Raw genomic sequence first — 27,682 nt, forward strand, 5'->3', positions numbered from 1 at the left:
ATTTAATCCCATTTCCTTTGGCCATTTTCCCATTTAGATTGGCATTATGTTTTTTAATACAATACTTTTTCAGAAATGTGATCTGCTTATTTCAGGAAAAGTTTATTTTTTTAAAACTCAATATTGGTTCTTTATAAAAGATTTCTGAAAGATAATAAGAGCCTTTTCAATTATCTAATCGTTTCTAAAGCTGTGAGTAAACTAAAGGCTCACCAACTTTTAAGCCCGCCACTGTGCCAAAGGACACGAGACACTCAGGACATGTGCACTTTCACTGCCGCGCCACCCACACGCTCTCGGTTTCACTTTGGCCGCAGAAGAATGTGCTTTTGTGCCGTTCGCCTTTGCCATCCTGGACCCACCTCCACAACCACTCTTCTGGAATTTGGCAGGCGACTTTGCCTGTCCTTATCGATTTTCAGCGAATCTCGCAGGCTCGGCTCGGCTGTTTCTGTTTCTGTTTCCACGGCGCACGTCAGTGGCATGCGAATCGGAAAGCCAAGTTTCACTTGTCGCGCTGAGTTCGTTCGTGTCGCAGCAGCAGCAGCAGCAGTAGCAGTCGCAGCAGCAGCAGCGACTGTGCCGTTATTCCGTTCGTTACATAAAGAAGAGATTTCAAATAGCAAGTTTAAGTGCGCTGCTCGGTGACGAATGGCATAAATCATTCAGAAAAAGCAGCATTGTGATAAACATTTAAACAGCCTATAAACGGAAAGAGCCAGCGCGACCCAAAAAAGAAAAAAAAAAGAAGAAAGGAAAAACCTAATCGAAATCGAGTGAAAAGAAAAGAAAAGTAATGAAATGAAATGAATTTCGAGAAGAAGTGACTGTGTATCTGGTATATATGAAAAATATGAAATATTAAATGTGCCGTAACACGGGCGTTGAAAAAAGTACCAGGTAGTCGTGGGCTCGGGAAAAAAAGAAGAGGAGTTCAAAGAGGACGCGGAGGAGGAGGTGGAGGCAAGGTGGCGAAAGACGAAAGGCGAACGAAAATGTAATAGAGGTCAAAAGAAGCATTGATTTAACGTGTGCACTTCCTCCCACTTTCATCTCCACTCCTCTGGCTTCCTCTTCGTCAGCTCCTCCTTGTTATCCTCCCACCACCACTACCACTACACCACCTCCAGTGTGTCCTGTGTGCCTTGTGCCGTTTTTCGTACCACGACTGTGAACTGTGTGTGTGCGTGACTCTCTCGCAATATTTGCGTGTGCGTGCCTGCTATGTCTATGTGTGTTATAAATAATTTGTTTAAAATTCGTCAAATCGCTTGACGTTTCATTCAATAAATTTCATCCACTAAGACACACGCACACACACACGCCCGTGAATCGTGTATGTATGTGCGAAAAATGTTGATGACGAACCACTTACGTCTATCGCAACCCACGAAACCAACGAAACCACCACAAACACAGCCGCAGCAGCTGAAAAAAATCGCATGTAACACACCAATACAGTCACATACCACACATACACAAACACACACCACCATACACACACATAGTCCTAGGACACACGTACTGTTCAATATCCAATAAGAAACCAAGCATAATTACATAATCAAATAGAACGACTGGCAAAAAAATAAAAACTAGAAAATAAAAAGACAAAAAGGCAAAACAAGAATAAATAAAACAAAGCGGAAATCAGCGCAAACAAGGACAAGAAAGCAAACGAAAACTCGGGAAATCAACGCAAAGTGCAGAATTATTTAATCAACGCCAGCTAGTCACCAAGTCAGCAGGAAAGAAAAAAAAAACCCTGGAAACGCCTATAAATAAAGGACACGCGATAACCAAAAATAGAATGTAATGATAAAACCAAAACCAAAGTACCTGCAACAATGAAATTGAGCAAATCTTAAAAGCATAACCCAAAAAACCAAAAGAACAAAAGCAAAACCCAAAATTAGAATTACTTTTAATAAATATACAAAGGACACTCGCTATATACAAAAGTGCTATAGATAAACGATAAACGCTAACCACGTACATAAAACCAAAATAGAAAACCGTAGTTCGTTGCAGTTTGTTCACCGCTGGAAGTTACTGATATACAGCCCAAGGATATGATATAAAGCGTAATCCCCGTTGAGATAGAGTAATGGAACTAACCTCGTAGTTTGTAGAGAGACGAGCGTCTCTGCCCGTAGGACAGCAAACAGCAAAAAGAAAAACGAAAAATTTAAAATAACCGCAACATAAACGCACTTAACGACTAACTAAAACTACCAAGTAGTTGCCTCTCTATATACAACATATATATATATATATATATATACACCTACGAGATATATACAAGATACTTAGCCGTAGCGAATAGAAAAACGATAAACGCCAGTCTGTATATCTTACCTATATGGATTTATTTTTATAATGCCGCTAAAGCAAAACTCGATCCCCGCCCTCGACCTAGGCCTTTCAAATTGCATCTGAATAAGTAACGAGGGCGCCGATTAATGCATTAATTGGGTGGCGAAGGACGTCGCCACACGGAGTCCCAAGGAGGGACTGACTGTCGCCGGGTCCGGATCCCTTGCGTGTTGCTCGTGCCAGATACACAACACACACCCAAACACACACAACCTTAGACCCGTTGGTTGAGAAGGGACGAAATTAAGCTACCTGCTTTTGGGTTTCCCGTGTTGCGCTGCCTTGACGTAACTCCGCCTTAACTCGCGTCGCTTCCATTTGCCACACAAAAAGTGAAAAGAAAAACAAAAAATAATATAAAAGGCGACCGCAAAAGCCAAAACTGCGGTGCGTTCGTTAAACTTTCATGACCAAACATTAACTTAAGCAGGGAGGACGAGAAGAGCAGGAAAAGCAGTGAGTGGAGCGGCTAGAGGGTTGGAAAGCGGAGAGATAGCATACATTTTGGAGCAAGAAAACTGAGCTGTCATCATCACAACTTCACCATCCCAAACCTGATCCCCAACTCCAACAGCTAGTTTGTTATTTGTGATAAATAATTCAACGATCCACATCTCGGATCCCGATCCTGCCCACCCCACTACAGCTCCAGTTACCGTTGACGTTAACCGTTACTGTTAACGTTACAGTTATAGCTCCAGTTCCAGGCCCCACCATCACATCTGTACACCACCAACCGAATAGCAACAATAACTATACCCTAGTGGATAAACGACATTTATAATCCAAAGTACAAAACGAATAGCCCCGAAATAACGCTCTTAACTAAAGTAAAACAAAAGCTAAACTATAAATAGTAACATATGGTATTATTATACACGCAATTCAAAACAGATAAAGTCATAAAGTCACATAACCTCAAAAACAAACAAGGCGCATAACGAAACGAAGCGAAACGTAACGTAACGAATTGAAACGAAAAGTGAAGAACCATAAGCAATACAAGCAGTGCTGTTGACTATTTTAGAGGCCACCTTTTAGATACCTTCACCCAACCAACCTACGTTACTCAACCAAACACCTAAGAACCCACCAAAATCGAATTGAAAACCTAACCTAAAACCTAAAAAACACGGATAAAGACGAACAGCCCCATGTGCGAGTGAGACAGTCATAAACATATAAAGACAGACAGAGAGAGAAAGAGAGTAACACAACGAAGAGCAATTTATTTTTGTTTACGTGTCCGTGTGCTGGACTTGTATTAGTTAATGCCAAAAATCGAAACGGAAGTTGCACCCACACCTGTACACACGACAACTACTACTACTGCTAGACTCATATACACACGTACTCAGCTGCCATGACAAGGCCAAGAATTGCAGTGGGCATTGCGAGGCCTTTCCGGCGGCAATAGCAATAGCAACAACACCCTCAAAAAAAAACAAGAAACAACAAAAATAAAAACAACAAAAAACGTCCTGCAAAATTACCAAAACAACAACGTTAGCGAAGGTGGCGCGAGTGGTTCGATGTGGTTCGAATTCGAGTTCGAGTGTAGGTGGTGACGTGACAGCGGCGGCGTCGTGGGTCCAAGAAAATGCACGTTAAACACACTCAGCGACGAGTCAGCGGTCCTGGAGCCTTCGGAACCTTTACCAACGATCAACGGTAGGCGTTACCAACTCACTTGCCATCCTTGTATGTCCTTGTACTGTTGTTGTGCACGATGTACGTTGTACTGGTGTGGGAGGTAGGTGAGAGCGAAGCACAGGATGCTTCTGGTTCTCGGATATCCTTGGCTCATTCGATCACGATCTCCCACACCGCGTTGTACAGTTTTGAAATGAATGTATTTATGTTTAATTTTTCATGTGATCCCTAGGGTGGACCTGAGTTTACTAAAGAGTCAATTATTAAAAACTTAATATTTAAAGTCATGAATTGATAAAATTATTTAGTATTTTGAAATATTCTTTACTTTTTTTAATAAACTTGGCTGTAAAATTTGAAAAAAACTTTCGGTATAGATCGAAAAAGGTGTAAACGGTGCGAATGAGTAATAAAGTTGATCACCATGTCGTATGAGTAATTTTTTTAAATTACGAAATATGTATAAAAAAATATTTTCCTAAACAAACTTAACTTGCATTTTAAGAACTAAGGTCCACCCTAGTAATCCCGTTTTTTGTGTTGTTCGTTTTGTTTCGTTTCGTTCCGTACCGTTATGTTCAGTGTCTCTGTTTCGTTTCTTTGTATCTTGAGTTACCCTGTTATTGTTGTTGATGTTGTTGCTGCTGCCGCAATTGCTGTTGTTGTTGTTACTATTCACGTTCATCAGTATGTTTGAGAAAGTGTCTGAGTGTGTGTGAGTGAGTTGCCAAGTGGCCTTTTTGTTGGCCTGCTGTGAACTGATTTCCTGCTCCTGACCAGCCACCACCCACCTCCCACCATCTGCCCCGTCCCCATTTAAGAGGTCATCCGTCACTCCAGTCAATGCAATTACGAAACTAGATTAAAAGTCAAGCCAGGCCGACAACAATGGCCGCACAAATACAATGAATCGCATCGCTTGAGAATAGTGTCAAAGTACTTTAAGTGCAATCGTACGCAGTGTTGCATACATTCAGGGGCCACTGTACATGGAATTGCAATTGTATAAGTTTGTATGTGTATGTGTGTTTGAATGAGAGGAAGCTTTCGCTTTTACTTCAATGATTAAACCACTGACCGAATTTCGGCTGGCATTTGTTTGTATGTGTAAGCGATTGTGTGTTTGTATGTATCGATAAGCGCTTGCCGACTACTGCATTGTTATTGCCACCCACACATACACATTGCTTATACAGACACACAAGCTAACATGCAGGACAACAGACAGAGACGGCGACAGTGAGTGAGTGAAGCAGAGTGCCAGATAAGCTGTTCTTTTCTTTTGTGCCAAAAAGGAAGCCCGATGTTTCCAATTGAGCTAGTTCTAGTTCCACATTTCCATACACTCGACAGCAACAAAAACACATACATACACATAAACATGTTGGCAGAAACACAGACACACAAACAAACACACACACACACATAGGCAAACATACATTTGCAGGACCCACTCGTGTCTGTGTGCTTTGTGCAGTTAATTTAATTTCTTATCCCCCAAACGAATCTCATTTAAGTTATTTCCCGCTCAGTTTGTTAGTTTTCAGTTTCGTTTCCTTCATTTCTCGTTTATTATTTCCATTTTGGTGCTCGTCACGTGAATAACTTGGATTTATTTCGTGTCCTTGTCGTTGTTGTTTTGCAGAAAAACTTTGCTTAAAAGTACAAAAACGTTGAAAAACAGAAAGTAAGAACCAACCAAAAAAAAAAAAAAAAAGACCAAGAAAAACCAAATATAAACCACAAACCGAAAACCGAAAACGAAAATTTTGCAACTCACATTTGCTGTGGAGCGCGATCTTAGACATCATCTGTGAAGGTATTGCCGACCAACTTCCGAATACTACCCATACTTTCTCTTTCTATCTCTCTTTTTGTCTCTCAGTGTCTCCGCCTCTTTCTCTATATATCTCTATATACTTATATATAGATCGTAGTCTCTGTATGGTATACTTCTATACAACTAACTACTCCATTTACTATACTAATACTAACTACTTAACTGCAACACAGATATATACATTCATACACACACACACATTTAATGCTACTACTAACTTTTCTGCTCGTTATTAGAAACTATCCCGAAAACTTAAACCCCAGCGCAAGTTTCAACTTTTGAGCTTCACAATTTCTGGTTGGTTGCAAACTGAAAGTAAATTCATTAACTTTGATGCACTTTTGCTAGCATACCCCTTCCACCAAAAGTCAATCAGAAAGTGTTCCGAATGCATCGCTTTAATGACTTTCAACCTCAACACCCAACCCCCCGCTCTGCTCAACCTTGCCTGCTTAAGATCTTTAGTAACCCCAAAACACTCTTATAAGATATAAGACCCCTTAGATTTCCATATATCATCCGGAGTCGAATCAAAATTTATTTACAATTGGCATGTCAAATGGTTGTGATGTAGCATTTCTTTGTTTGTTAACTCCACTGATTTACCCCCTACCCGCCCCAACACAACCCTTATGCCCGCAAGTCTGATTTATTAATTGCTCGGCTGTCGTAATAATTAATGGATAATTTGGCTGTATTCTGGTTAGCCGAAAAATCGTGTTATTTATAGTTGAGCTAAGCTAAGCCCTTCTCCTCTCATCCATCCAGTTCTGTGCGTTCATTTGCCTGTCCAACCGGAAATCTTTTGAAGTCAAAATTTAATTACTGACTCTGCAGTGTATTTAAAATGACATTTCCATATATAAACGACATTAGATGAACCGTTCGTAACCTCGGTTTGATATTGCAATGACCTTAAGGGGGCCAAAACTGGAAAATTTCGGATTTCGGGAAGGTCGTTTAGGACCAGTTCTGATTGTTAGATTTTTTATTTTTTGGAGGTATAAAATCAAGATAAAGAATCTCAAAAGGAAATCCAATATTTTAGTTTAAGCAAAAGGCATTTTCCATTCAAAAATATAAAATACTATAAAGTAGAATAAAATATTTAATAGCTCGTTCTTCCTCAAAGTATTTACACAGATCTTAGAACTATATAGAGGAAGTCGTAATCATCTAAAATATATTACGATATTCCAAATTCACTTTCCCATATATACAAAGAAGAAATCGTTAATATGTATTTGATCAAATAAAATCCGGCTGACTGCACAGGCTTTGTAAATTGGCACAATGGTAAACAAAATGTGCACTAAAAATGGAAATTTTCGTAATTTGTTTACACGGAAATGTGTATCGAGTGGCATGTTTGGTAATTTGCTTTCAATTTTGTTTGATTTTTGCTGGCGGGAGCTTTCAGCTCATGAGCAATTAAATGCATATTGAACGTTTTCCAAAATATTCGCCCAGCATCAGAAATATATATTAAAATAGCTCAAGCGGTAAGCGGTTGAGTATGTTTCAAAAAGTTCAAGACCACAAACCAAAACAATATTCCAAACATTCTCGAGATGGTCCATGGAAATTAGAGCACAGCCAATGAGTATTACATTTCCATCTCCATTGAGACAAGTAGATCAGTTATAAATATAGTTGTGGATCCCCCATTTGGGGGCTAACAGCTGCACTTGATTTAATATCGATGAACGAAGTGGAATGCAGGCAGCCAGCGTCTCAATTACGTACGCCTTACGAATTTACGCTTAATGCCTTCAATTGGCTTTTGAATTATTAATTGAGGCATATTGTATATCAGTCGGGGGGGAAGGGTGGAGGGGCATTGGCGATTTCGATGGCGGAAACCTGCTCCGGCAGACTTGTTTGCCCCCACCCTCCCCAATTTCAAGCTTTCGAGGATGGGCAGCACACGCTCAAATCTTCGTGGCTAATCCCCTTGCTAGAGGGCCACTCCAATGCGCCAGAGTTGACATTGGACGTAGGCCGCACAAAGAGGGAACACTGAGGGAAATTACAAGCTAATTGGGGTAGTAACCCAGCAGTTTCTTGCCTATCAAAGCGGCATAGCAACTGGAAGTCTACGGTTAGCTTACAGATAGTTTTATTCTGTTAGGAAATATATTATATTAAACAGATAGTAAACCAGATTAACTCTCTCATTTCTCTCTGTGCAGACAGGTTGTCTTATTAGTTTACTTATCCCGCAAACTGGGCCCAAAACTTGGACTCGTTACCTTGCCTGCGAAACTGCGAAAAGGGGCAAGGGCAACTTTTGACTGCAGCACTTGACAGGTGGCAAACACTCGAAGCCGAGATGAAAAAGCCATCAGATAGGAACCCCAAGCACTGGAATTCCCCCGAGCTGAGCGATGCTTTCGCTTTGATTTGCCTTTGGCTCCTCGAAAAGTGACTTTCGGCCAGATTAGGTCCGAGATCCGAGATTGCTAAGAGAGGCCCGCCACTCGGCGCCGGATGTTGAGATTGTATCTCGGTCGTTCGGTATCTTTCCGAGTGTGTGTGTGTGTGTGTTTGTGTTTGTGTGAAGTGCTTAACTCTCATCCGCTGAGCATTGGCGTGCAAATATTTGACATATTTACTTATATTTGCACAAATGCCGTTTTGATTTCCAAATCCAATTCCGATTCGCTTTCAAATTTGTGAATCCGAATTGGGATAATTGCGCCCCGTGGCGCGAGGGAGCCTGCCTCTGCCTAATTGACCGAAATTGATTCGAGTCGATTCCCCGGGCCTGGGAAATGCTCTGTTTGCTCCATGCACCACCATTTCCACCCGCCCCATTTTTCGCACTCAACTAGAGCTTGGTTAGCTGGGAGCCGGAATTTGAAACGGAATCGGAAAAGTTCGATGCACGCACACCGAGAATAGAGCTTCAATTGTTTTCCCATTGTTCGAGAAGGAGGGGGTCTTACCCCCCGTTTCCCGCACACCACCTGAGCCAGTGTTTAGCTATGTCAATACAATAGTTTGCCTCACGTTTTGGTAGCTTTGATTGCCCTGGGCACAGTGGGCCAGATCACCATGCTCAGCACTCATTTCCACATAATTTGTAAATAACATACACAGCTTCCCATGCAATGCCACTGTTACTGGCCTTTTCTTCTTTTTTTTGCTTCCACGCCTTATCAGCCGAGTCTGTCTGTCGCATCCTTATCTTATCTTAGCCATTTGGCAATTTGATTTAGGGTACTTCCGCCGCCCACCGTGCGGAATAGTTCCATTACCATTTGCGGCACGCGTTTCCAGCCATATATCTCTATCTCCACCCATATCGACGCGGTGTGTATCTGTATCTGTATCCCTATCTGTATCTCCGTGTAGCTTTTTTGTTACCGCTTGTGTATCTGTATCTGTATCTATATCTGTATCTGTGGCTCTATCAGTGCTTGGCCTGCGTGCCGCCATACATTAATTTAGTTGAATTTTTCGCGCGATCAGAAACCAGATGAGCATGTCAACCATTGTATATAGATGTCTCTATAAATTGTATCACACATCGCGGTCACACTGGGCACTCGATATAAAGGAAAGTTCAGGCAATAAAAATAGTTAATTCATATTAATCACTTGCTGTTTATGAAATACTCCCAAGCATATATTGCAATATCCCAATTAAATTAAACTATTAAACAGCTTAAATCAATATAAAAGTAATGACGACATTAATAACTTTTTAATCTTATAATCCTATTAAAGTCACGACTTAAGACGTTTGAAATAAGTTGAAAGATTAAGTCACATTTTTGTCTATTAATTTTGTTAAACTCCCGAGACTTCTGAGTCAGATGGTAATTAGCTGATGTAGTCATACTCGAACCTATCTTGAACACTAGCTGGTTACTATATCAAGTGTCCTCTGTGCGATGAACTCACATATATGCCGGGAATGCGATACTCTAACCCACCTCTAACGCTCCCCACCGCTCCTCACATTGTTGCACAATCAATATTTATAATTAAGAATTTTCTTTGTTTGTCTCGCGGTTTTCCACACTCGCACACACTCTGTTTCCTGCTCACTTTAGCGTGGCCCTCTGGACCACAGAACTTGCGTTTCGTCTCCCTCCAATGCTTGCTTGCCAATTTGAAATAGATAAATTTGAGTGTTTGCCAGCGGCGCTGGCCATTCCATGCCGCCATTGAACCCGGTACTCATTGAAGTCTCCTCTTTCTTTCCGCCCTCACTCCGTTCGGCTCCTTGGGCCGCCCGTGATGATTCCGCCAGCAGTGCCAGTCGCGACAACTTGTGCCCGGACAGCAACCAACAACAACAACAGCAGCAGCAGCACCATCAGCAGCGGCACTCGCACTCGCACCAGCACTTGGTGCGCCAGTCTCTGGTGAGTCTCAGCAACGGCCAGCCGGCGGCATCGGCGGCGGCGGACAGCGTCTCGCTGTTGCGAGCGGGCGATGATCAGCAGCAACATCTCCAGCAGCAACATCTGCAACAGCAGCCACACCTGCAACAGCAACGACAGCGTAGCAGTAGCAGCCGACTATCCACGAGCGGCATCTCCAAGCAGAACTCCGGGGACAGCAGGAGCGGACTGCGAATTCTTGATAGCAGCCACAGTCCGGTGAGCTGCGGTACCCAAAGTGTGAGCAGCACTGGTGGCCAGTCGGCGCTTTACGATGCCTGTCACGAGTACTCGCGTAGCTTGAGTGCAGCGGCAGCAGAAGGAGCCGGTTCGCTGCTTAAGAGCCACTACAGTGACCAGCAGTTAGCTCAGCCGGAGCCAGATCCAGAACCGGATCCGGAAAGGGATCGTGACAGGGACAGAGATAGGGATAGAGAACGGGAACGTCGCCACCTGACCAACCTCAATCTCAATCTAAACAGCGAGTACGACTACAGCGGGAGTGATAAACAGCAACTGGTCAACGAGACGTACATCTTCAAGTGCATAGCCAATAGTCCCTCTTTCCTGCGCACCAACAAGATCAAGGAACAGTCCAAGAAGCTGCGAAATCTCTCCCTGAAGACGCGAACCGCCAAGAAGAAGGGTCAGATCATCTCGAAATCGAACGCGGTGTCGGATAACTCACTGCATCCTGGTGATAAGTACTTGAACTTATATCTGGTGGAGAAGAAGCACTCGCTGCAGCCGCAGGTGGCCTCCACCTCTAGTTCCACCCCGCATCCGCAGGCCTCCTCGGCGCCAGCCAGTTCAACATCCACCTGCACAAAGTCCCAGCAGTTGCCTGCCTTGTCAGCGGTTGCAGCCCGACAGCAACAGTTGCTGCTGAACGGATCGCTGAAGGGAAAGGGGCAGAGTAGGCAAACACTGCCCGGACATCGGGCATCGGTGAGGAGCGAGAGTGGAAGCGGTAGCAGCCACACCATTCCGGCGACGGGCAAGAGTCCGCCGGTGCCGCACTCGCTGGCGGCCAAGATCAGCAGCTCGGCAAGCGGCAGCAAGAACTGCAATTTGCTTAGCGCCAGCAGCAACTCATGCCACAAGCTGAATGCCCACACCCAAGGATCGGGAGCAGGATCGGGATCAGGTACTGGACACAGTCACTACGCGGCAGTCTCGCCCAAGAGTTCGGTCAGCAGCAACGGTCACCTGAACAAGTACTGCCTCACGGACCTCACCCGCCGCAAGGCCGAGTTCAATCGCCAGCTGAGCGCGCCCACGGACTACACGCATCACTCCTCAAGCAACGGATCACAGCAGGAGGGCTCGTCGGAGGCCAACGAGGGTCACGAGCCGGTCGGAGAGTCCACTATCACCGTAGCCAGTGCCGGGGTATCGTATCCACATCCGTACTCCTATCCGTATCACTACTCGCATCACGCCTCCTCGGCCACAGCGCCCGCCAATCTCAAGGCGTCGCTGCAGCTGCACAGCTTTGGGGGCCACCATCCGTGTCCTTATCCGACAAGGCCCACGTCCACGTCGTGCACCAACAGTTTCAACCGGCGTCACATCCGTCGGCATAGGGGCAAGCTCGGCGATCGGTGAGTACGATTAGAATAAACTTAGGAATGTAAATAGTAATTTGATTTAGTATTTAAATGGATTTAATAGGAATTTAGGTTTACGTTTAAACAAGTTGATTAAAATTCTTACATACAAAGTTTCACTTTGTTTAGTTACTAATTCCCAATCTAATCTCTAGTACAATCGATCCGGAAACTGAAAAGAGAACAGTTCGATTACTACCTTCGCATTTCACAGATTATGTTGTTAGAAAGCTAAATTGTATTCATCTGATAATGGGAAAACTATCTCGTTCAATGAACATCTGACCTAGGCATTGTAAAAATCTTAAAATAGATGGAAACTTTCCTAAAATAAAAATGTTAGAATTATGAGGGGATTTCTGAGACAATGACAATGACGACGACGACGAGTTGTCCCTCCGTTTGCCCAGTTCCCCGAAAAGAGAACGAGCCACTCAAAGACATTACCCCGGCTTACAAGTGGGAATTACGCGTATGCAAAGCATCTGGCCAGCGTCTCTTACCGGTTTTTTTCTTTTTTTTGAGTGGCTTTTTTGTTCGCTCCGCTTATCGGCGGGCATTTGCATAATTCCATCGTAGCAGACCGAGATTCCCACTCCGACCTGCCTTTCGTCTCAGCTCGCGCAATAAACTTCTAATGGTCGTCGAGCAGTGAACTCCACATTTGAGCGGATCGAAAGCTAAAAAGCCAGAACAAAATACGTAAAAAGAAAAAATCCCAAGGGTTCAAGAGTCTACAATCGGTGTGTGTAATAAGTGAATAAGTCTAATTGCAAATGAAATTTATTAAAATATTAAAAAGACGATAAGAAAATGAAAATAACATATGCAAAAACATGTTCTGTACTTGTTTTCGTGCCTTTAAATAAGTTTTCTAAACAAAAGCAAGCAAACAAAAGGCTAAACAGAAGGTCTTAGTGTTAATTTGTTTAAATTTAAGCAGAAACTTTAGTTAGTATTTGGTGTCAAGCCTTGAACGCCCCTATTAAAAAGGAGTCCCCATGGAATACTTGAACAATCGCTTGTGATTGTTTGATTTCCAAACATAATTGAATCGATAAAAGTGACGCGGAAAAGCCGATCCATTATCAGCCTGATTGCAAGGGCTAAAGTAAACAACATTTCCATCGCTTCGGGTGAATAACATACATAATTCCATAATTTGTCGCGGGCAAACAAATCCACAATTTGCAACCCAGAAACGAGATCCAGACCGAGACCGAGACCCCAAAAACATATATACACTTCCTCCTTTCTTGACCAGTGTTATCCAAACCAATCCGATTCCTCTGAGAATAGAATACATTTGCATACAAACCCAGACGATAGGTATTTGCGGATCATTGTTTATATACCATTTGGTGTTTACTGTTTTCGGATAGTTTTCGATTCTCGTGTATTTTGTATTTATTGTGTGTGCTTTTATTGGCATCAATTCTTAGTGAAGACAGCCCGGGCCAGCGAATTACAAGCAGCCATAATTTGCGTCGTCGGTCGTCGCGAAATCAATTAAAAGGCAGCACAAATTCGTTATTTATTTATTGTGCAACGGCCGCGGGGTTCAGAACAGGTTATCAAGTCGTCGCAGCATCAGCAGCAGCTTAATAAAAGTCTGGCAAAAAAAAACAAAACAAAACTAGTAGCCATAACAGTAAAGAGAAACGGAAAAGATACAAAAAAAGATACAAAAATATAGATAAAAAAGCAGCGTCAAGTGCATGGTGTCAATATCGCAATTATTTAATTAGGCAATTGCCAGCCAATTTCGGTCTAGCACTTCTCATTGCCTCGGAAGCAAACTGCAATTCCTGGGACCACCAATTGATATTCGAGGTAAGAGAGGTATCGCGCTTGGCCAGCAGTAAAAACAGAAAGTAAAAACTAAAGACCTACACACCCATCCATCCCCTCTGTTCTCGTGGATTCTCGAGGACGCCCGAACCAATACGATCCCATACGATCCCAGCCGATTCGTTTCGATTCCATTCCGAAATGCCACGAAGTCTCGGCCACGATCTGGTCTCGTTTTCGGAGTGTTTGCCGGCGATTTTCTAGGCGGTTTGCGAGCGGCAACCGCTGCTAGTCGCAAAAAGTTTGCCGCTGTAATCACTCCAAGTACCCGGTTCTACTCTACATACATACAACGCGCTCTTCCAGACTTCTCCGTTTGCTCCGGCGAAAGCCGAAAGCCATTCTGTTTGTGAGTCTCTGTGGCCCGACAGTCATAGTCATAGTTCATAGTCAATCCATCAAATCAGCGAAAAACATCTGCTTCCAGCACGTTTCTCGGTTGCCAACCTAATAGTTAAAGAAAAAAAAAATGCAAAATAAACATTAAATAAAAAATAATACACAGGGTGAAGTGTGATAAATACGAAACCGCAATTATGAAAATCTATCCATGAAAAGTGATTTGATTTGATTTGGTGTAATGCAATAGCTGGAGGAAAATAAACACTCAGCGGTTGGCGAACAATCATAACAATAACAATAACAATAACTAATAAATTCATTAGGCTAATGCCAATGGCGGCCAAGATTAAATTAAATCAGCTTCATCAGGCTTAATTAAAACGAAACTTTCCCATTTAAAAGTACACTCAATTGAGTGTGAACAGGCAAAAGAGAGCACTAATAATAATAGAAGCACAGACACAATTACGAAAAGTATTATAAATATATACAAAAAAAAATATCAAAGTACGAGTAACCGTGACGCCAAAAACCGAAACCGAATACGAATCCGAATCCAAAAAACCAACGTAACCACGAGCACGCGTCTCCATCTCTGCCGGGCTTTAACAATAGGTCCGCCGTGAACGTGAATAATATCCGTACCACGCGATTTGTCGTTCAGTGTTCGGTGTTCACTATTTAGTATTTAGTGCCTAGCTGTTTGCAGCTCCAAAAAAATAATCATAAAAAGCCCAAGGAGAGGGTAGTGCTGACAAAGGCGGGGGGTTCAGGTTCCAGTTTCTCTGGGGCTGCTTCCCCGGAAAACCTTGACAATCGTGATCTAGTGGGCAAGGTGAGGGCAGCTGCCGTCGCTCTGATTTCAACCTGCATTGTGCGTGTGCCGCAATTAAAAATAAACAAAAATATCAAGAAATACTGGATAGTGGCGAAGATCGAAAGTTCGAATACCCTATAAAATTATAGGGTAAAGTAAAAGTAGTGAACTTTATATAAATTTATTACAAGAGTGACTGTGTTCTGATAATGACAAATGATTGATTTCAGAGAAGATCAATCATTGAAATTGTGAAAAATTGCTTTTTGAATATTCGTTATAAGCAATGAAACTTTTGGTTCTTGATAGAAAGTGATGAATTTATTATTCTTAAAATTAGAACATAAAATCTGTGCTAAATGTGTTTATTTTCTAAGAAAGAAAGCTTTAAATATTCAGGAAAAACAACAATAAATAATCAAAATTTATATCTTTAAACAATTTTGAAAGAAATTACAAAAAGTTATGTTTAGAAAAACCCCAAAACCTTATATACCCATTAAAAGCGTATATGTAATCAATAAAACCGGTGCGTTTACCGACATCGGACCATCCCGCCCACCTTGACGCCCCATCTGCGTAGTTTCACTTTCATTTTAGGCTGAACAGCCGACCAGCCTTATGGCATAGTTTGTTGTAACGGAATCGTTTTATTTTTTTTTTGCTGAGCCAGCAGCAGCACTTCCGTGTTTACAGATTCCGATCTTCTCAATGCCATTTCAGACTGCTCAGCGGGGATAGTGAGGAATCGGTACGCTGCTCCTACTGCTCGGTGCTGAATGTGAACGAGAACGACCTACGCATTTCGTTCGAAAACACCTGCACCGACTCCCTGGTCACCGCTTTCGATGATGAGGCCCTGCTAATATGCGACCAAGGAACCGAAATGGCAAGAACAAAGGTTTTATTAGTACTACTAGCACAGGACATAACCATCACTAAGCACTTTAATATCCAAATTCTCATCAGACTTTTGACCTTTTGACTGCTTATTTAGGCAATTGTTGGTTTGGAACACTGAAAGTCTAATGAGAGCTCACCTTGATCTTTTGTAGGTACACTTTGATGACGTGTCGTTGTACGGCACTCCGAAAGAGGAGCCCATGCCCAACATACCGATCGTGTCGGAAAAAGTCTCTGCGAATTTCCTAAAAAGTCAATTGCAATCATGGTTCCAGCCGACGGACAACCGACTGGCCATGAAACTGTTTGGCAGCCGAAAGGCGCTGGTCAAGGAGCGCATACGTCAGAAAACTTCCGGGCATTGGGTCATACACCCTTGCAGTTCATTCAGGTGGGTTGTGCTTCTATAATAATAGCAGAAACTATTTAAAGATACTTTCTATGATTTTTCAAATCTCTTACTAATCGTAACTTAATTTTCAACAGGTTTTACTGGGACCTTTGCATGCTTTTATTATTAGTAGCAAATCTTATTATCCTGCCAGTCGCAATATCATTCTTCAACGATGATCTGAGCACACGATGGATTGCCTTCAACTGCCTAAGTGATACTATTTTTTTAATAGATATTGTAGTCAATTTTAGAACAGGTAATGCACACTCAACCGAGCAAAACTAACTAACAAAACCCCCCGTTTTCCGAACTAAACTCTTCCAAAAAAACTTCGTACCCGATTGTCCTAAATTTCTTCGTCCCCATCTTAATCGAACAACTTTCGAACGAATATATGATTTCAGGAATTATGCAACAAGACAACGCTGAACAAGTAATATTGGATCCAAAGCTTATAGCTAAACACTATTTAAGAACTTGGTTTTTTCTCGATTTGATTTCGTCGATACCGCTAGATTATATATTTTTAATTTTCAATCAAGTAAGTCAATGTATTTAAGAAACAGTACGCAACATTTTAATTTAAGATTATGAAATTGCAGGATTTCTCTGATTCTTTTCAAATATTGCATGCCGGACGAGCCCTGCGCATCCTGCGTTTGGCCAAGCTGTTATCCTTGGTGCGACTGCTACGGCTTTCCCGTCTCGTGCGCTATGTTTCCCAATGGGAGGAGGTCTATGTGAGTACACCCGGTTCATTTTGGCAACGCTCGATCCTTTAGTTTCTTTTAGTTTCGTTTCGTTACCGTTTCATCTTTTGTTTGCATAACAATGTACTTACTCTCCCTGGTTTTCAGTTTTACGACACATTTGTACAGTATATACACAGAAGAAAGTTGATATTAAAGTCTTTTTCGATTAATTATATATCATATCATATTGACGCCTTTGATGTCATACGGATTTTAAAATCAATTCATTATATTTATTTTTAGAGTTTGAAAAGTTTCAGTCAACATAAAGGTTAAAAAAGCAAAATTACGTATGTCTAAAAGTATGCAATGGTATTTTACACAATATACATTTTGGTTTTTAGTCTTTGGCAATTGAATTGCCACTAACTTAATATAAAGTTCACTTCTTTATCGTATCTATTTTTTCTGTGTATATATTTGTTTCAGTACTCCGTTTCGCCACTACCTTTTCGGTTTAACTCCGGGGATCCTTGATCCCTGAACGACCCCATTTTTAGTTCGAATTTCCGTTTCTTTTGCTCCAAATTATCGACCGTAAGATCAGCATAAATACTCGTTCACTCCACACCACAAAAAACAGATTCGAGGATCTAGGTTATAGCCAGGCAACTGCAGTTAGGCTTAGCACAGTGGTCAGTGGTCAGGGGAGTATTATAAATATCTATATATATATATATATAATAATAATAAATCCCCAAAGTGCTCACTTTTCTTTGTTACATGTGTACCGTACATGTGTGTGGCATTAAAAGTACTCTAATTGTGGATGGCGCGCAGAAATGTTCAAACTATGTATTTTCTTTGAGTTGTTATCTGGAAGCTCTATGTCTATGATTTCCATTAAACGTTTTAAAACCTTTGCGTTCGATTACCAATCGTTTTGTTTACCAAGTATTGATATACCTCCCTCAACCTATGTGTGTCTATATTAAAAGTCAATCAAACATAGAACCAGACAATCGCTGTACCATAAGCCAACTCAGTTTGTATATTATACAGTTGTGTGACCCCGATGTTTGTTTTCGTGTTGTGCGCCTGTTGCTGCGCTTCGGGTCCACCAGACCAGATCCAGAATAATCAATCCCCCAGGCCGATTACTGCAAGACTACATACCTAACTCTCAAAAACCAAACACACACACACACATACACACAAACACCCAACATATTCGTAATATATACAAATCAAATCGAATCGAAAATGTATATCGTTTTTTTTAGTATTGGGTTTTTCTCGAAATATCATCTGACGCGCTCGCTAAGCTTGAGAACTCGTTCACTTGTGCCGCGGGAAGAGTCCTTTGCTTTCTTTCACATTTCTTCAGTTGACTCTTCGATTTATCGCTTCTGTTGTTCTGATAATCTATATTCGATTTACGATTTCCTATTCATTTTCTTGCCGACTTTGAAGCACTCAAATCGATATTCTTCATTGCACTTTGTAAAACTCTTTGAACTACTTTGAAGGCATTTCCGCAACTCAAGGGTTGGGGAATGCTTTAACCCTATATATCTCTATATCCGAAAAAAAAACGATATTCCCATCCACTATCCCGTAATTCCCAACCCCCAGCCACACCACACCCCCTATGAGATACGTACAAGTACAGCTCTTTCAGACCTTTGTAAAACATTGCCTAAAATTGGAAACCACCGTATATTATGATTTATGTTTATTTTGTTTTTGATGCGCTCAACTTAAGCGATGAAAAGAAAAGTATTCTGCTAAATGCAATTAACAACTTATGATGCTTTGACAATAAAATAATAGCAGTTTAAGAACAACAAACAAAACAAAAATAAAATAAACAAAACAAATACAAAATACGAAAATCCAACTTAGCTGAATCAGGGCCTAAAATACCTGTGTATATATGGTTTTTAGATTCTGCAGAATCTACAGAAAAAAAGTGCTGATCGCAGAGGGAGAATGAACAGAAAAGACAAAGATGGCTTGACAAAAAGCAACCTAATTCTCAAGGTAAACCATCCAATAAAAAGTAACAACCCAAAAATCAAAATCAACAACACAACAACTTCAGTATATATATATTTGATAAACAAAAAAAAAAAAAACCAAAAGCCTTGATTGATTGATTGAAATTATGATTATGTATTATTGGTGCAACACACAACTCACATTTTTTGAGGAGTGTTTAAGCCAAAATTGAGTTTTAGTGCATAATTTCGTTCGATTGTTCGTTCGTTCGATTGTTCGTTGATCATGTTTGCTTGATTTTAATGTTCGTTCGTTCGTACGTTCTGTAAATTTTCTGAGACTGCCTTTTTTACATATTGATTGATTGATTGATTGATATTGCCATACATAATCTCTATTTCTCATTTGATGCATAATGAAAATCTCGAAAAAACGTTAATGAAGAAGAGTGTCTAGCCCAAAAGCAGCAAACGAAATAAAAAGTCTTTCACATAAAAATAAAATCTTCGGTGCAAAATCGAAGCTTTTTTCATGCTCTTCACACGACGTAGTATCAGTCAGAAGGATAATGTAATATATTTCGTTAGATTCCGCCGTAGTTTTTGACTCCATGCATGGGCATGATCGGAAATCCTATCGTACTGTTAATATTTATCATTGTGAACCACAGATTAGCTGGGTTATAAAAAAAAAAGTCACTGCGAAGAGCATGAAAACGCCACAGATCTCAGGATATATTACGGATTCGAATTGTATAGTTTGTTGAATGCTTTATGCTTACAAAGGACGAAACAGCACAGATCGAAGTATTACCACTGTAAAAACACCAATAATAATACCAAGCACTATACTATATAGTAGCAAGAGTAATGGCTGCTGCTGCTTTCGCTTTAGGTTTTAGGTCTTAGATCCGGACACAAAGACACACATCCAATATAGTCAATCGATCTGAAGCAGGAAAACTGATCCAACGACCAATCAGATCGAACACGAACACTGTACTATATCTAGCTACATACTACTCGTATTCTATAGCATACATTTGTGGGCAAGTGCCAAACGCTTCCCACGTATCCTAACCTATATCGTATCTATCGTACTCAACTTAACCTCACTTTGATTGACACTCTGTTCAATGCTTTCTGCTTTTGTGCTGCGCGCTTTCCGCTCGTACTCTCTCTTGCTCTCTCTCTCTCTATTCCAACTACACAGAGAAAAATCTATGTATTTTTACAGAAACTTTTGTAAATTAAAATATTTTAATTTTTGTTAATATAGTTTTGAAGATATCAGTAAAAAATAATAAAGATAACTAGACAAACTTTAAGTTTTTTATATATATCTCTAATCATGCTTATAGTTTTCATTCGTTATTGCTATGAGATATAAACTTGAATTAATGAATAACTAAACTATTTTTCTATTTTTACTACTGATATGCTCAAAATTTCTCATAAAAAAGATTCCTTTCCTTCTAATCCTTTTAATGTTTAAACATATTTTTTCTCTGTGTAAAAATACAACTCTGTTTTGCTGCCTCTGCTACCGTTACTTGTTGTTTTGTTACTGTTACTGGTTTGGTTTTGGTTTCTCTGATTTTCTTTTATATTTTATCTCAGCCTCCTCTTCAACTTCTGTTGTAAAAAAGATTTCAGCAGGAGCGCGAAAAAAAAATATATGAAAAAAAAGCTTTTTGGAGTGACACCCACACACACACACATGTACACGCACACAAGCAGCTACAGCCACTGAATTCTTGAATGCAACAACAGTTATTTTATTATCTCAATACCGCTCCCTATCTCTCTCTATCTCTTTAATTTTCTCTCAAGTTCTGTGTTTCCTGCTCTTGCTCTATGTTTTCGTTTACCGTTCGTTTGGTTTCCGTTAATTTTTTGTGTACATTCCGTTGGTTTGTTTACCGTACTTTGTACAGAATTACGTAGTTCAATTACTAACAACTGCGAAAGTCAGACCAAAAAAAAAAAAATAAAAACAAAATGCTTTCATTGTAAAATACGAGTTTCGAATTCGATATTTTGAACGTTTGAACGGCTTAGTGTCCATAATTATGTTTAACAAAAGTAAAACTAAACAAACAAAAAACAAAAAAACAACAAACAAAAGTAAAGATGAGCACTTGTACCATAATTTAGCAGCTGATTTTGCACCTATTCGAAACGTAGAAATGGTTTGAATTTGAATTGATTGAGTTTGAATTGATTGCTCAGGTTGTACACTGTACACAAAGTACACCCAGTACACCGGACACTGTTGTATTGCCTAACACTAGACTAATCTTATCTTATTTTATCTTATCGGATGTATTACATACATCTTCTCCCACCCGCTCTGCTCCGATCCGATCCGACGATCTGAAGGCCGAGGAACACGAGTATCCGTTGCATACTTATCGGGCAGAGTGGGGAGATTGAGTAATTTCTTGTTTAATGGCTGTGGTTTGGTTTGTTTTAGTTGCTTTGATTGGCATAACGCAATAATAATTGTTATATTTACTATCGGTAGCTGGAAACGCAAAAAAAAAAAGAAAAAAAAAACAAACAAAACGTCACCAAGTGCGACAAGTTGCAAATAAATTTTTCCAAGTTCCAAGTTTCATTTCCTAGTTTGGGTTTCCTTTCTCTCGTTTACTTGAGACATTTGGTTTAATATATGTGGAACTCACACTCATATGTAACAAGCACACTGAAACACACTTACACCAACACACACACACACATGGACACAGACACATACACGAGCGGTGTTGGGCTTTGGTTGATGTGCACTGTTATTGATTGACCTCTCTGGTTGCAGTTCCTCAATATGGCCTCGGTCTTCATGAGGATCTTCAATTTAATTTGCATGATGCTACTGATCGGCCATTGGAGCGGTTGTTTGCAGTTCTTAGTGCCAATGTTGCAGGGTTTTCCATCCAACTCCTGGGTCTCCATCAACGAGTTGCAGGTGCGCTTTTATTGGTAAAACCTTTCTAGCTGGTTTCGGCTATCTAAATGGGATGTTCCATTGCAGGAATCGTACTGGCTGGAGCAGTATTCGTGGGCATTGTTTAAGGCTATGTCGCACATGCTCTGCATAGGCTACGGCAGGTGAGTTAAAGGCGATTATCACTGTAGTTACAAATTATAATCCAAGTCCTGAAAACGAATAACCCAAAAAAGAGCGTTCTTATCTTATACATATGTATAACCCTAATAAAATGTTGTTTTTTTTTTAGATTCCCACCACAATCACTGACAGACATGTGGCTAACGATGCTTTCGATGATATCCGGGGCCACCTGTTACGCATTGTTCCTCGGTCATGCGACCAATCTCATCCAGAGCTTGGACTCCAGCCGGCGCCAGTATCGCGAGAAGGTCAAACAGGTGGAGGAGTATATGGCCTATCGCAAGCTGCCCCGCGACATGCGGCAGCGCATTACGGAATACTTCGAGCATCGGTACCAGGGTAAATTCTTCGATGAAGAGTTGATACTTGGCGAGTTGAGCGAGAAATTGCGCGAGGATGTCATCAACTACAACTGCAGGTGGGCGATCTGTCACTATATAATGATTTATCAATTGTTTCTACTTTCAGCCAATTAGATAGAATAGTATAGTATCCTGTAGGATTAGTATTTTGAACTAACCCTTGATTTATAATTAATATAACTTTATGTTAACATTTTTCACAGATCCCTCGTGGCGTCAGTGCCTTTTTTTGCTAATGCCGATTCGAATTTCGTTTCCGACGTAGTTACCAAACTGAAATACGAAGTTTTCCAACCAGGTAAGGGGTTTTAGCTTAATAATAATAACATAACGATCTTTATAGTAACGCTTTCTCATTCTCTTTCAGGTGATATTATCATAAAGGAGGGTACGATCGGTACTAAGATGTACTTCATACAAGAGGGCGTGGTGGACATTGTCATGGCCAACGGCGAGGTGAGCAGATCATTAGTGTTTCAAGTATTACACTGGTTAATTGGGTTATCTTCACAGGTTGCCACCTCACTATCGGATGGCTCTTACTTCGGTGAGATCTGTCTGCTGACCAATGCGCGTCGTGTGGCCAGCGTGCGAGCCGAAACCTATTGCAATCTATTCTCGTTGAGCGTGGATCATTTCAATTGCGTTCTGGATCAGTATCCGCTGATGCGCAAGACCATGGAGACTGTGGCCGCCGAGCGGTTGAACAAGATTGGCAAGAATCCAAACATAATGCATCAGAAGGACGAGCAGCTGAGCAATCCGGAGTCGAACACGATTACGGCTGTGGTGAATGCCCTGGCTGCCGAGGCGGATGACTGCAAAGATGAGTGAGTTGGCTAGGGGAATATGTCTGAGCAGACATGAATATAAAAAATACATTAAATTATTATATTAGAGGTTAGATTTTTATCATTTATCATAACTTTTGATTTTGTTCATCTTATGATTTTACCTATAAATATCATTGTCACAGTTTATATAAAATTATGATTTAATTTTAAAGTTGATTTATGTAAAGTATGTTGGATTATTTATTTAAGATATGCAAATATAAATGTTAATTACAAATTATAATATATTGTTTAACGTTTTTTATTTTGTTCAAATAAGTGTATCAAAATTTGCTAAAACAATGATTTAATTTCGTTTAAATCCATTTCAGTGACATGGATCTCAAGGAGAATTTACTGCATGGGTCAGAGTCGAGCATTGCTGAGCCGGTGCAGACGATACGTGAGGGTCTACCGAGGCCGCGGAGCGGAGAGTTCCGCGCCCTGTTCGAGGGCAACACCCCATGACACTGAGGAGCAATGACGAGCGGTGCCGGCGGGCATCGGGCAACCATCTGAACCAGCTGTTCGCTGAACACTCACTCACCTAAGCCCACACCCATGCCCCACACACACACACAGGACTCCCACACTCACACACAAACACAAACACACACACACACACTGCGTATATAATAATTTAGTAAAAGGAAAACCCCAAGACGCGATAAGAGTACACTAAAAAAAGAATCAATTTATGGTAGACACTCTATATATGCAATTGCGATTTAGTAGAAAACGTATTAAAAACAAAAAATCCAAAAAAATGATAAAACAATTACACAAAAAATGTCCTCAATAATTATTCATAATTTCAGCTCCGCTAACTGTGATGACTTTAATATAAGAATCGAAAAAAATTAACAAAAAAAAGAGAAAACGAGTACATACAGAGATAAATTATACGATAGAGAGAACTCAGCAGCCAGCAGACAGATCAGAAAATCACAACCCACAGCCATAGAAGATTTGCCACCCCACCACACAGACACAATCTCCACACACCACAAACACACACACACACAAAAGATACTGACATATAAAGTAAATCTACATATAAGTTTTATGCCCACGATATTGTAACGATAACGAAGTGAATAGACTTTTGAATTGCTACATAGGCGTTAGTCCTATGGACCTACTACAAGAACACACAGCAACCACACACAAGCAAGCACACCTGAAGTAGTTGGCCAGGTGAACAGGTCAAAGGGTGATCACAGGTATCAGGCATCAGGCGACAGGTGACAGTCAGACAGACATGCATCAACTTATGATATAAACGAAGCGAAGCGTTACAGCATACCAAAACATATTTATGCGCGTAGCTATTATGTACTCGAGCAACCAACAAACAAACAAACAACCAAACAATTATGTATTATTGCGATTATATAGCATATTTAAATACGCATTGCAAAAAAAGGGAAAAACATAACTCAGCAATATACAAAACAAGAAAAGAACCCAAGAAACAAAACAAAAAGAAAAGTATTTAAGCAAATTTAACGAATGCGCATTAGTAGTTGAACTATTAGTTTTTCACTCACTAACAAACAAAACACCACTCGACACACAACGTAGTAGAGAAGCCTCAACAAAAAACTAAAAAACAAAAGAAAAAAATATATTAAAAACCAACCTCAGGGTGCCGTCGTTTCAGCGGTCACCAAAAAAAAAAAAAAAAAAAAAAAAAAGATGAAAAGAAAGAAATAATAAGAACAGACAAGAAAACCAACTATATACACAACATATATATACAAAACATAGACAATGTTGTCTTTTATAGGGAATTGTTAAAGCGCCTCAGTTACATTTCAAGTATTTATTGCGGGCCTGCCGCCAAGCAAGATCATGATTTTCCATTAACATTCAGAATTTCCGTTCGAGATACCATATTTAGTTGCGAGCGAGATCTCTTTTGCAAGTGGTTCGTCTTTGAGTCCTTGTTTGTTTTACTTTCGGGCATAAATCAGGCGAAGGACAGCGACTTGTGGAAGGATTTATGTAACTTAGTATTTTATTACACGTAAACTAATAAAAAGAAAGCAGAAGGACAGCGTTTGCCTTAAAATAATACACCAATGAGTTTCGTTTAAGGTTTCAAAGGGCAACATAAAGGGAGGCCTGCTGATTTAAAATTGATCCTAATATTCGAAAACATACTATTAACTAAGCTGTGATACAGCGACGCACCAAACCGCAGTCGATGAGTGATTTGTTGAGGTTCATAAAAGCCGCTTTGCTGTCTGGATCTACGAGTACAATATAGGCAGTATTGTTCTGCAAAAGCAATGTAGTTATAAGTAGTTTGGCTAAACTAGCCTTTTTAGTTTCGCGACTCACCTTAAAAGCCTCCACCTGAGCGTAAAGTCTTCGATAGGCAACCATCTTATAAAATAAGTCTATAGCTCCTGCGGACCAGACTGAACCCCTACATTGAGTTATAAAGGCCAATCGACCGCTTAAATACTGCGGCGGGAGCAAAGCAAATTCCTTCAGTAGAAACTTAATGTTTTTGGCGCTAACACATATGATAACTCCTGTGTCAATTAGCTCCACCTCGATTGGATTGCAGATGCTAATGGGCCGGTACCTGACAACTTTGGCTCTTTCCCATATACCCGAGTTGCTGCAACGCACCGCACAAAGATGATCCGTACTGATTAGGCACAGGGGAATAGAGTACTTCTCTGAATCATGACTGTCGTAAAAGAATCTAATAGAAAAAGTTTAAATCAAAACATTTGTTAGTCAGTAGTTGTAATAGAGAAACTCTTAACATACTGCATATTGGAGGACAAGGCCTTGTATTCATTAAAACTTTCGTCATATACCCAAAAGTTGAATTTGTGTGGATTATCGACATTTACAAGCTGCACCTCAACGCGTTGCATTAACTTAACAACGGCTTCAATATCGCGATTGGGCAGCTTAAAGTCAAAGCGAACAGAATCCTTTGGATAGTCAACGGCTAGAACTCGATGATCCTATAATTTAAAAACCTTTAATATTATTGCAGTTGCTTTTAGTTGAAGTATATCAAACCACTGCATAAGCTGGAATAGCATTATCTCCGTCTCCATCCTCGGAAGATTCATAACCAAAGAAAGGTTCTTTGAGTTCTTGAGTTTTGGGAATATCCTCCTGAATGGTACTTTTGGTTAAGAGATTAAGCTCAGGATGCGCCACTGCCTCATCTTTCTCCGTTGAATTTTGAATTTCAATGGCGGGTAGTGTTTCCTGCTGTTTCTCGTAGCTCTTACTTACCTTACAATCTAGCTTTCCTTTGGAAAGAGGAGGCACAGCTTCTAAAGAGAGGCTTTCGGAAGTTTTCATCAATTCTTTTGCTGCACTTCTTAATTTCTTTAATGGTTTCCCCTGCTTAGCCTCTGTAATAGTTTGAGGTGTGGAATCTTTCTTTGGCTCATCTTTTCGAGGCTTCGGATTTGGGCCGATCCGCGCCTGACTATTAATAGTTTGATGTGTTGAATCTTTTATTAGATGATGATTTCTATATTTTTGAGGCTTCGGTTTTGCGCCGATCTGCGCCTGGCTATTATTTTTGCTTGGCTTTGGTTTCTGTCGAAATGTCTGCCATTGCGGGTTTGGATCATTTTGGGGATAACCATATTGATTAATCAGCGACAGAATGTATTGATAACATTGCTGCTGGTAATAATTATATAGCACCTGCTGCTGTGCTGCCCAGATTACGTTACTATTGGCATAGCCACTCGCTGTTTGGAAGGAATACATTGGCCGATTATAGTTGGAATACAAGGCGGGACATTGCTGATTGGTGGGCCGCTGATATGATCGAAGCGGTAAATTCCTGGTATTCATTTTCTGCACACTTTCGTTCTTAAAAACTAAATCGGAACGCTCAGAGGGATGGCAATACCTTGGTTTATGATTGGGTTTTGGATGGTTTTTGGATGGGTTAGAGGACTTCTTTTGGCAATTAACTGTTTTCTGAAAATGCGCCGAATTGTATGTTGGTGTTTTGGGTTTATTTTTGGATCGGTTGGAGGACTTCTTTTGGCCATGAACTAATTTCTGAATGTGTTCCGATTTTTCTGTTGATATCACAGTTATCGTGGCCTTGGTTCCGAGGCCTATTACCTAATAGTTTATGTTAATTATTAAACTGTTTAGCTTGATTTAATGGATACATACCCTAACTGTATCTGGAATAGAACGAAGGAAGGATTCGGCATCTTTGAATCCAAGATCACTATAAGGTATATTGCAACCTTCTTCGCTGCGGTAATCGTGGATCAGCTGCTCTATTGTCATCCTTTCAGGTGAGGACACGATCAACGAGAACACCACCTTCTTGACTAGACTCAACACCCCGCTATTAGCCATGCTTAACAATAATTACACCAATAGAGTATTATTGATGCCTAGAAATTTTTAAAACAATGCAGATTTTTATTTGCCGCCACTCTTAGAATTGGTACTTTTCTAACTGTAAAC

At 40.6% G+C, this 27,682-nt stretch overlaps 2 protein-coding genes across 16 annotated transcripts; one reads left to right on the forward strand and one right to left on the reverse strand.

Annotated features, from left to right (window-relative positions):
* Positions 1-94: 94 nt before the first annotated feature.
* On the forward strand, positions 95-25,279 carry LOC108106445 (potassium/sodium hyperpolarization-activated cyclic nucleotide-gated channel 2). Of its 13 annotated transcripts, none has more exons than XM_017213479.2 (16): positions 105-997; positions 1,573-4,047; positions 10,134-11,867; positions 15,607-15,784; positions 15,939-16,177; positions 16,273-16,436; positions 16,585-16,721; positions 16,768-16,920; positions 18,820-18,915; positions 21,691-21,840; positions 21,907-21,983; positions 22,112-22,423; positions 22,571-22,665; positions 22,735-22,823; positions 22,881-23,197; positions 23,533-25,279. In XM_017213479.2, exons 2-16 carry the CDS (start codon positions 3,977-3,979, stop codon positions 23,666-23,668), a joined length of 3,948 nt encoding a protein of 1,315 aa, XP_017068968.1. In that variant the 5' UTR covers positions 105-997; positions 1,573-3,976; the 3' UTR covers positions 23,669-25,279. The 13 variants fall into 13 exon arrangements, with proteins under 13 accessions (XP_017068978.1, XP_017068967.1, XP_017068968.1 ...); XM_017213480.2 differs by having other exon boundaries at positions 106-900; XM_017213478.2 differs by having other exon boundaries at positions 104-4,047.
* On the reverse strand, positions 25,203-27,682 carry LOC108106448. 3 transcript variants are annotated; one of them, XM_017213496.1, is made up of 5 exons: positions 27,380-27,682; positions 26,471-27,325; positions 26,249-26,347; positions 25,988-26,190; positions 25,203-25,919 (listed from the first exon to the last, which is right to left on the reverse strand). In XM_017213496.1, the coding sequence occupies exons 1-5, from the start codon at positions 27,569-27,571 to the stop codon at positions 25,373-25,375; spliced, it is 1,896 nt and encodes a 631-aa protein (XP_017068985.1). In that variant the 5' UTR covers positions 27,572-27,682; the 3' UTR covers positions 25,203-25,372. The 3 variants fall into 3 exon arrangements, with proteins under 3 accessions (XP_017068985.1, XP_017068984.1, XP_017068983.1); XM_017213495.1 differs by having other exon boundaries at positions 25,203-25,483; positions 25,547-25,919; positions 26,249-27,325; XM_017213494.1 differs by having other exon boundaries at positions 26,249-27,325.

Source organism: Drosophila eugracilis, unplaced genomic scaffold (genome assembly GCF_018153835.1).
Source record: "Drosophila eugracilis isolate 14026-0451.02 unplaced genomic scaffold, ASM1815383v1 contig_81, whole genome shotgun sequence".
In the NCBI taxonomy this organism is placed as follows: Eukaryota; Metazoa; Arthropoda; class Insecta; order Diptera; family Drosophilidae; genus Drosophila; species Drosophila eugracilis.

Bases quoted from the DNA above. Each gene is read 5' to 3' on its own strand.
- LOC108106445 (XM_017213478.2), top strand. From the start codon at position 3,977: ATGCACGTTAAACACACTCAGCGACGAGTCAGCGGTCCTGGAGCCTTC. The intron at 22,424-22,570 runs GTGGGCGATCTG...CATTTTTCACAG, and splicing joins GTCATCAACTACAACTGCAG to ATCCCTCGTGGCGTCAGTGC. The intron at 22,824-22,880 runs GTGAGCAGATCA...TTATCTTCACAG, and splicing joins TTGTCATGGCCAACGGCGAG to GTTGCCACCTCACTATCGGA.
- LOC108106448 (XM_017213494.1), bottom strand. From the start codon at position 27,571: ATGGCTAATAGCGGGGTGTTGAGTCTAGTCAAGAAGGTGGTGTTCTCG. The intron at 27,326-27,379 runs GTATGTATCCAT...ATAAACTATTAG, and splicing joins CTATTCCAGATACAGTTAGG to GTAATAGGCCTCGGAACCAA. The intron at 25,920-25,987 runs GTATGTTAAGAG...TTTTTCTATTAG, and splicing joins GCCTTGTCCTCCAATATGCA to ATTCTTTTACGACAGTCATG.